Raw genomic sequence first — 10,373 nt, 5'->3', positions numbered from 1 at the left:
TGTTGCCCCAGAAATTGCAGAACGGATAATGGCAAGTATGGGGACCACTAGAGCTAAATGGATTCTGTAATGCAGGGGCGGACATATCACCGATGTAGTTTAGAAAATTCCGGAAATGATGCATAAATAGGTAAAAAGTAGTTGCATCGTGTGACTGTTCCTCTATAAATGTATCAATATGGCCGTACACGAAGAAACTCCTGGTAACATAGAAAACTGAAAAAATGGAGTGCTGACTTCATAAGTATAAAAAACATATACATTTTATTTAGTAAAAATCATTAATAAAGGAAATAAATATATATAGGGGATGGATACACGAGCAGATGTTGGGATTTATGCTCTTCTCTGTCTGTTCTGTTGGAAACAGTTTTGGCGGCAGTAAGGACAGTAGCGGTTTTGGCGGAGCCATGGTGTAATGCAGCTCTGATGAAAAAGATGTCGGCAGGGCAGCACAATAAGCTGCTCACCTACTTCATAATCACCTAGACATATGGCACAAGAAGGAATCTCCTCCTGGCCTGTGGCGCTCCTGGTAGGAAGGCGTTCTATTTGCCGTATCCTTGTCATTCCTCTCCGCCGTCCTCTCCTCCGCAGGGGTGCAGCCTGCGGTGGTGTTGTATCCTCATCTGAATCTAATCCGGCCTGATTCTCAGCATCTGTGCCCACGGATGGTGGAATAAAATTTGGCTGAGGATCGGCCCCGGAGGTGGTTGCCGCTTCATTTCCACCACTCCTGTTATTGCTGCTGCTCGGTAGTGACGCATCAGGAGAACTGTGACGGTCCGGGAGCGTGGTCGGTGGTAAAGCTTCCGCAGGCCTGAGATTGTCAGGGAGCGTGGTCGGTGGTAAAGCTTCCGCAGGCCTGAGATTGTCAGGGAGCGTGGTTGGTGGTAAAGCCTCCGCAGGCCTGAGATTGTCAGGGCGCGTGGTCGGTGGTAAAGCTTCCGCAGGCCTGAGATTGTCAGGGAGCGTGGTTGGTGGTAAAGCCTCCGCAGGCCTGAGATTGTCAGGGAGCGTGGTCGGTGGTAAAGCTTCCGCAGGCCTGAGATTGTCAGGGCGCGTGGTCGGTGGTAAAGGCTCAGGAGAGATGGGACGGTCAGGTAGCGGCCTATGTGGCGAACGGCTCCTGTGTCTGGTCTCCTCTCGTACTGAGCGCCTGGATGGGTCTCTAACTCTTCTTCTTCTCTCTGGAGAAGGTAAATAATCTCTGTCATCTTCAATCCTTCCTCCTCTTGTCTGAGACGACCTGAGTCTTCCGATCACAGGGCTCTGATCTGAAGAGAAAAACCATGTATTATAATTACAGAAAATATCATAAATGACAGGTACAAATGTATCTATCATCTATTATCTATCTATTATTTCTCTATAACTTTTTACTGGGCCAGTACACCGCTCTGCACAGACCCAAGAATTATCTAAGCACGTTGACCCCTGTTGTGAGCGATGTGTGCTGGTCTGAGGGTCCGGACCCCACCGATCGTCACTACTACAATACCCAGAGTTATTAGTTTAGTTGCCCGTCTAACATTGTCCCCAGTATACAGGCAGAAATATTTCTAACTCCTCTTATGGAAAGAACTAGAGAGTGGAACCTGTTGTTACTGGGGTGACGACAAAAAGACCCCGGTATAATCCCCCCACACACACCCCTTACATTGTAAAGGTTCACTTACTTCGGTTTTCTGGCCGGTTCATCCATGCAATGTTGTCCATGATCAGCTGCCTCAATTCCCGAGAACTCATGGTTTCTCCTCAAAAGTGTTCAGTAAAGTGCTCTTCCGGCGCACAATAGTCGCAGATCTCACAGCGCAGAGCAACACGCAGAAGTCACTCAGTGCGCGAGAAGTCCTGCAAAATAATCAACAAATGGAGAAAAGTTATAGGACAATAAACCGCAAAAGCCAAAAAGTAGTGACCATAAGTAGTATGGAAGGACGAGAAGATGAAGCCGCAAAACATCGAGAAAGTGTTTACATGGGAACTGCCCGGCAACAAATTGTATAAATCACTAGTATAAGTGATTATAAGAAACTTTGTAACATATGATATCAGAGAAATCGTCTTTAATCTATTCTTATGGGTCAATTCCTCCCCTTTCCCGTCTCCTGAGCTCATTAACTCTGAATAACCTCCTGTAATCCGTCTTGCTCTGCACAGAGATTTCACAAGTTAGGAGGCAGAGGAGGAGCACTGCCAGGAGGAAGCACAGAATCATTGTCCTGCAGGATTCTAGCAGGTATATTAGCTTAGACCAGAGCTGGATTCACAGCTGCAATGCTCAGTACTGATATATACTTTCCTCCATGGCTCTGTGCTGCCTAAGGAAAGAGGTAAAATACTTTTTGTGCGGGAGACACTGATTCAAAGACAAATGCAAATTAGAGATAGTGACTGTAGGGTGAAAACTGTAGAACAATACAAAATACCATACAAGCCATATAATGGCCGGAAATGGCGCTATTCCTCACATCATGGTCACACATTGCAACTTAGACTTAAATGTTACAGAAAAGTATCGTTACCGTCTAACTACTTTACTCTTCTTGTAAATCCAAGAAATGTGATGTCACTAGTAGTGCTACAGAATTCAGCTGGGATCTTAGTAATCGACAGGGATCTTCTTGTCAAGATTTCAGCTCTGTAGTCGTTTATCAACCCTAAAAGGAACAATAGATCGGTCAGATTTTATTCTTTTATTTTTAGGCTGGAAATGTTTGTTATGACCTCAGAATACTTACAGTAATATCTGGTGAATTCCCGATGGAAATAAGATTCCTAATCCAGAACAAAGTTTACACTTGGAGTTTTCAACGCTCAACAAGTAAAACGTTGAGAACCTTCCAGCAGTAGAGCGTTATTCCACCTGTAGTATAAGGAACAGATGAGTTTTTACCATTTTATTCCTCAGTTCTGTGTGTAGAGCCCGGGTCGGACTGGCCATGGGCGTGGGGAGCAGTGAATATTCATTTCTCTTTAGCAGCGGGCACAGGCTTTAGCCGCAGCAGTCGGCTCCTTCCTCCTGTCGCCTGCTGCTCCACCGCTGCTGCCCCCAGCATGTGCCGCATTCAACTGTATCGGCATCATAGGTGCAATAATAGAGGAGAGGGCGTCAGATGATACTCCCTGCTCCATCATTGCCCTCTGCCTCTGACACAGCCGGTGCGCGATGACGTCACCTCATACTGTGTGCCGGGCAGATGGCAGTGCAGCTGCTGAGACTGGAGCAGAGTCTGGAACCGCGGGGGAATGAGGAGGAGAGGTGAGGATTGTGGGATATATATATATATATATATATATATATATATATGTTAGTACTGGTGGCCATAAGACTGTAGGACTGTGGGGCTGTATTATATTCTATGGAGAGGCTACATTATATTCTATGGAGGGGCTACATTATATTATATGAGGGGGCTACATTATATTCTATGGGAGTTTGCATTATACCCTATGAAGGGGCAGCATTTTACTCTATGGGGGGCTGCATTATAGTATTTGAGGGGGCTACATTATATTCTTTAAGGGGACTGCATTATACCCTATGAAGGGGCTGCATTTTACTCTATGAGGGGGCTGCATTATTCTATTTGAGGGCTGCATTATATTCTACGAGGGGGCTACATTATTTTATTTAAGGGGGCTACATTATACTCTATGGGAGGGGATGCATTATACTCTATGAGGGGGCTGCATTATATTTTATGAGGGGAGCTACATATTTTATGAGGGGGGGGCTACATTATACTCTGACACAAGTTTTATTTCAGATCTAAACCAAATAATTTTCAGCTTTAGGCCATGTTCACATGCTCAGTATTTGGTCAGTATTTTCCAGCAGTAAGAACTGCCTTAATGGCATCAGACACCCGACAATCAGCCAACAAGTAGCCGAATGATAGTGGTTAAATGCGGGAGGTTGTCAGGTGCAATTTTGGCCTAACTCAGTAGTCGGTGCTGACAGCCGTGGTCCGGCCTCCTCCACTTATCTAATTAGTGTAAGAAGATGGACCCTGGCGGCAGCCATTATACTCACTCTACAGATGTCCGGCTCTGCGGGGTCCTGTGCACGCTGATGTTCTCTTCTCAGCTTATGTAGGTGGTGACTGATGTCCCCTCTGTGGTCCGGGACCAGACAGAGTCAGGAGCTGACGTCCCCTCTGTGGTCCTGGACCAGACAGAGTCAGGAGGGAGATCTGAAGGGGAGAAGATAACATTGGAGCCATATTACACGTTATAATCCCTGGTGCAGCCCGCCCTGCCCCATACAAGTAGAGCGCTGGCTGCCATTATTATTACTACTATTTATTAATAAAGGAAATCTCCCCTCCTCCCCCTGTAAATTGCTGGACACTGATATTTGCTCCCTGGTTTTCTCTCGGCCATTCCTACTCTTATATCCGGCCACTGAGGACTGGATTTGTTTCATGATTTGTAAATAAATAAAAATTCATGAAAATGTTTTTTCTGTTGTATCACGAAAAATGGCAACAAAGGCAAAAACTTTTTTTCATACAAATTTCATAAATACATGAAAAAATAATGAGAAGAAAGCTTCTAGTTTCATAAATAACACAAAATAGATTTACCTCCAGATGGAGAAGTCCTCAGTCAGTAATCTTCAGGAAAATCCAGAAGTATTCCGCTAATGCAGATTTAAAAAATCCACTAATAGAGATGTAATTAGCTATTCCACAACTAAATCGCAAGTAAATCGCTAATCTCACAAGGAGAAAAACTAGGTAAGTGTTGTCAGGAGACACAAATACCAAGTCTGAGCCAGTGAGATGGAACGGAGGGTTAGATAGGTTCCGCTCTATTGTGACATCATCACTCACCTGTGACATCACTGCCCGCTTCCATATAAGGTAAGTGATGATGTCACAATGCAGCGGAATAACCAATACTTTTTCTCTCACTATCTGCCCCTTATAAAGCAGCTGATAATGATGGAGGCACAAATAGGGATGAATGAAATAAAATCCTGGCAGTTTCCAGGTGTTAGATTACAGCCGGTGGTTACAGAGGTTTGGCTGAGCGTTTCCCATTTCCAATTCTCATCATATGACATTATAACATATTTCATCTTTTTTGACAGTTTCTTTTATCTTCTCATTCTGTGTAGAAAGATACATTGAACTATATAATCTAGTGCTCAGGATAAAGTCTTCAAGCATTTGGTGTCATTATTGGATTTTCTCACATTTCCACTGATAGGGGGCAGTGTTCTGGGAATTGTCATCATGTGATTCCAGGCCGACCATCACCAGGACCTCATGTCCTCATACAGTCTATTGGATGGATGATAACATTAGTCAAAGGGGCATTTCCATGATAGAAGTGATGACAGGACATGTGCTAATATGTTTGTAAAACGATCGACAAACATAAATTGGGCACGAATGTGGCTCATGCGGATTCGTGATCGGGAACACGAGCATTTTTCTTTTACATGTAAAATTCAGTAAAAGTGCGGGAAAATAATTGTATTGTCACTAAAGTATTTTAAAGTAGATGATAAATAGATAATAGATAAATAACAGATAGATAATAGATGATAGCTAATAGATAGATAGAATATAGATAGATAATAAATAGATGATAGATAGATGATAGATAATAGATAAATAACATAGATAATAGATACAGTGGGGCAAACAAGTATTTAGTCAGTCAGCAATAGTGCAAGTTCCACCACTTAAAAAGATGAGAGGCGTCTGTAATTTACATCATAGGTAGACCTCAACTATGGGAGACAAACTGAGAAAAAAAAATCCAGAAAATCACATTGTCTGTTTTTTTATCATTTTATTTGCATATTCTGGTGGAAAATAAGTATTTGGTCAGAAACAAAATTTCATCTCAATACTTTGTAATATATCCTTTGTTGGCGATGACAGAGGTCAAACGTTTTCTGTAAGTCTTCACAAGGTTGCCACACACTGTTGTTGGTATGTTGGCCCATTCCTCCATGCAGATCTCCTCTAGAGCAGTGATGTTTTTGGCTTTTCGCTTGGCAACACGGACTTTCAACTCCCTCCAAAGGTTTTCTATAGGGTTGAGATCTGGAGACTGGCTAGGCCACTCCAGGACCTTGAAATGCTTCTTACGAAGCCACTCCTTCGTTGCCCTGGCGGTGTGCTTTGGATCATTGTCATGTTGAAAGACCCAGCCACGTTTCATCTTCAATGCCCTTGCTGATGGAAGGAGGTTTGCACTCAAAATCTCACGATACATGGCCCCATTCATTCTTTCATGTACCCGGATCAGTCGTCCTGGCCCCTTTTGCAGAGAAACAGCCCCAAAGCATGATGTTTCCACCACCATGCTTTACAGTAGGTATGGTGTTTGATGGATGCAACTCAGTATTCTTTTTCCTCCAAACACGACAAGTTGTGTTTCTACCAAACAGTTCCAGTTTGGTTTCATCAGACCATAGGACATTCTCCCAAAACTCCTCTGGATCATCCAAATGCTCTCTAGCAAACTTCAGACGGGCCCGGACATGTACTGGCTTAAGCAGTGGGACACGTCTGGCACTGCAGGATCTGAGTCCATGGTGGCGTAGTGTGTTACTTATGGTAGGCCTTGTTACATTGGTCCCAGCTCTCTGCAGTTCATTCACTAGGTCCCCCCGCGTGGTTCTGGGATTTTTGCTCACCATTCTTGTGATCATTCTGACCCCACGGGGTGGGATTTTGCGTGGAGCCCCAGATCGAGGGAGATTGTCAGTGGTCTTGAATGTCTTCCATTTTCTAATTATTGCTCCCACTGTTGATTTCTTCACTCCAAGCTGGTTGGCTATTGCAGATTCAGTCTTCCCAGCCTGGTGCAGGGCTACAATTTTGTTTCTGGTGTCCTTTGACAGCTCTTTGGTCTTCACCATAGTGGAGTTTGGAGTCAGACTGTTTGAGGGTGTGCACAGGTGTCTTTTTATACTGATAACAAGTTTAAACAGGTGCCATTACTACAGGTAATGAGTGGAGGAAAGAGGAGACTCTTAAAGAAGAAGTTACAGGTCTGTGAGAGCTAGAAATCTTGATTGTTTGTTTCTGACCAAATACTTATTTTCCACCATAATATGCAAATAAAATGATAAAAAAACAGACAATGTGATTTTCTGGATTTTTTTTTCTCAGTTTGTCTCCCATAGTTGAGGTCTACCTATGATGTAAATTACAGACGCCTCTCATCTTTTTAAGTGGTGGAACTTGCACTATTGCTGAATGACTAAATACTTTTTTGCCCCACTGTAAATAACAGATAATAAATAGATGATAGATAATAGATAAATAACAGATGATAGACGCACGGTGGCGCAGTGGATAGCATAGCAGCCTTGCAGCGCTGGAGTCCTGGGTTCAAACCCCACCAAGGACAACATCTGCAAAGGGTTCGTATGTTCTCTCCGTGTTTGCGTGGGTTTCCTCCGGGTACTCCAGTTTCCTCCCACATTCTAAAGACATACTGATAGGGAATTGAGATTGTGAGCCCCAACGGGGACAGTGACGATAATGTGTGTGCAACCTGTAAAGCGCTGTGGAATATGTTAGCGCTATATAAAAATAAAGATTATTATTATAGATAATAGATAGATAATAGATAGATAGAAAATAGATAAATACCAGATAATTGATAGTGAGATAGGTACATAGATAATAGATTGATGATAGATTATAGATAGATAGATAAAAAGCCGGTAATTCATGTGCCGCATACAGTAAAATCACAGAGTGACAGGTTAGAATAGAATAGACATACAGTATACACATAGAGCACATACAGTCATGGCCAAAAGTATTGACACCCCTGCAATTCTGTCAGATAATACTCAGTTTCTTCCTGAAAATCATTGCAAACACAAATTATTTGTTATTATTATCTTCGTTTAATTTGTCTTAAATGAAAAAACACAAAAAGAATTGTCCTAAAGCCAAATTGGATATAATTCCACACCAAACATAAAAAAGGGGGTGGACAAAAGTATTGGCACTGTCAGAAAAATCATGTGATGCTTCTCTAATTAGTGTAATTAACAGCACCTGTAACTTACCTGTGGCACCTAACAGGTGTTGGCAATAACTAAATCACACTTGCAGCCAGTTGACATGGATTAAAGTTGACTCAACCTCTGTCCTGTGTCCTTGTGTGCACCACATTGAGCATGGAGGAAAGAAAGAAGACCAAAGAACTGTCTGAGGACTTGAGAAACCAAATTGTGACGAAGCATGAGCAATCTCAAGGCTACAAGTCCATCTCCAAAGACCTGAATGTTCCTGTGTCTACCGTGCGCAGTGTCATCAAGAAGTGTAAAGCCCATGGCACTGTGGCTAACCTCCCTAGATGTGGACGGAAAAGAAAAATTGACAAGAGATTTCAACACAAGATTGTGCGGATGTTGGATAAAGAACCTCGACTAACATCCAAACAAGTTCAAGCTGCCCTGCAGTCCGAGGGTACAACAGTGTCAACCCGTACTATCCGTCGGCGTCTGAATGAAAAGGGACTGTATGGTAGGAGACCCAGGAAGACCCCACTTCTTACCCCGAGACATAAAAAAGCCAGGCTGGAGTTTGCCAAAACTTACCTGAAAAAGCCTAAAACGTTTTGGAAGAATGTTCTCTGGTCAGATGAGACACAAGTAGAGCTTTTTGGGCAAAGGCATCAACATAGAGTTTACAGGAGAAAAAAAGAGGCATTCAAAGAAAAGAACACGGTCCCTACAGTCAAACATGGCGGAGGTTCCCTGATGTCTTGGGGTGGCTTTGCTGCCTCTGGCACTGGACTGCTTGACCTTGTGCATGGCATTATGAAGTCTGAAGACTACCAACAAATTTTGCAGCATAATGTAGGGCCCAGTGTGAGAAAGCTGGGTCTCCCTCAGAGGTCATGGGTCTTCCAGCAGGACAATGACCCAAAACACACTTCAAAAAGCACTAGAAAATGGTTTGAGAGAAAGCACTGGAGACTTCTAAGGTGGCCAGCAATGAGTCCAGACCTGAATCCCATAGAACACCTGTGGAGAGATCTAAAAATGGCAGTTTGGAGAAGGCACCCTTCAAATATCAGGGACCTGGAGCAGTTTGCCAAAGAAGAATGGTCTAAAATTCCAGCAGAGCATTGTAAGAAACTCATTGATGGTTACCGGAAGCGGTTGGTCCCAGTTATTTTGGCTAAAGGTTGTGCAACCAAGTATTAGGCTGAGGGTGCCAATACTTTTGTCTTGCCCATTTTTGGAGTTTTGTGTGAAATGGTCAATGTTTTGCTTTTTGCTTCATTCTCTTTTGTGTTTTTTAATTTAAGTCAAATTAAATAAAGATAATACCAAAGAATTTGTGTTTGCAATCATTTTCAGGAAGAAACTGAGTATTATCTGACAGAATTGCAGGGGTGTGAATACTTTTGGCCATGACTGTAGATATATAGATGTCAATGACACACACATATATATGTATATATATTATATAGATAGAAGAAAAGTCTGCAATTCAGCAGCCACGTACTCTAAAATGACACGGGGACCCGACAGTCTAGAAGAGATGGATTACACACATAGATACAGATATATGGGTTATACACATAGAATAGATAGATATATAGATGTCCGTGACATATACAATTAGTACAGTGTGTGTGCAGCTTTCTGTACATGTTGTGAGGGGTTGACACACTCCGCTGCTTTCCCAGGTAGACAGAGGAAATGTTCTGGTAGATGATCACCTGCTGGTTTATTGTGGATAGCATTAACCTTGGCGGGTTCAGCAAAATGAACCGAGCCTTGCTGGCATAAAGGTAAAACCAAGAAAACACAGCCCATATGAGTCCTTTCCCTGCAGGATTCCCCTGCAGTTGACCCGCACAGTTGGAGTTCCTGCTCTCCTAAGAGACACTGCCTGATTCTCATGACCAGGTATATAACATCCCATGTGAGTTCGTCCATGCGGGACATTGGGTACACGTCAACACTGGACACCTCATTGAGCCTGCAGTAGTCATTAAAAAATGGTTTTGCAAATTTTGTTGCAAAAATGAGAAATCGCTGGTCAACTTTTAACCCTTATAACTCCCTAACAAAAAAAATTATGTTTCCAAAATTGTGCTGATGTAAAGCAGACATGTGGGAAATGTTGTTTATTACCTATATTATGTGATATAACTCTCTAATTTAAGGGCATAAAAACTAAAAGTTTGAAAATTGCTAAATTTTCATAATTTTCGACAAATTTTGTTTTTTTTCACAAATAAATGCAAGTCATATCGAAGAAGTTTTACCACTATCATGAAGTACAATATGTCACGAGAAAACTATCTCAGAATCACCAGGATCCGTTGAAGCGTTTCAGAGTTATGACCTCATAAAGTGACAGTGG

General features: G+C 42.6%; 1 protein-coding gene across 2 annotated transcripts; it reads right to left on the bottom strand.

The window, feature by feature from the left end:
* Nucleotides 1-306: 306 nt before the first annotated feature.
* LOC143817412 (uncharacterized) lies at nt 307-4,721 on the bottom strand. Of its 2 annotated transcripts, XM_077298806.1 has the most exons (6): nt 4,593-4,721; nt 4,040-4,199; nt 2,745-2,869; nt 2,529-2,663; nt 1,680-1,854; nt 307-1,277 (listed from the first exon to the last, which is right to left on the bottom strand). In XM_077298806.1, exons 5-6 carry the CDS (start codon nt 1,747-1,749, stop codon nt 337-339), a joined length of 1,011 nt encoding a protein of 336 aa, XP_077154921.1. In that variant the 5' UTR covers nt 1,750-1,854; nt 2,529-2,663; nt 2,745-2,869; nt 4,040-4,199; nt 4,593-4,721; the 3' UTR covers nt 307-336. The 2 variants fall into 2 exon arrangements, with proteins under 2 accessions (XP_077154921.1, XP_077154922.1); XM_077298807.1 differs by lacking the exons at nt 2,745-2,869; nt 4,040-4,199; nt 4,593-4,721 and having other exon boundaries at nt 2,529-2,668.
* Between the last annotated feature and the right edge of the window lie 5,652 nt (nt 4,722-10,373).

Source organism: Ranitomeya variabilis, chromosome 3 (genome assembly GCF_051348905.1).
Source record: "Ranitomeya variabilis isolate aRanVar5 chromosome 3, aRanVar5.hap1, whole genome shotgun sequence".
Classification (NCBI taxonomy): Eukaryota; Metazoa; Chordata; class Amphibia; order Anura; family Dendrobatidae; genus Ranitomeya; species Ranitomeya variabilis.
Note: the sequence above shows the minus strand (reverse complement) of the source record. Positions and strands in the feature narration are given on the sequence as shown.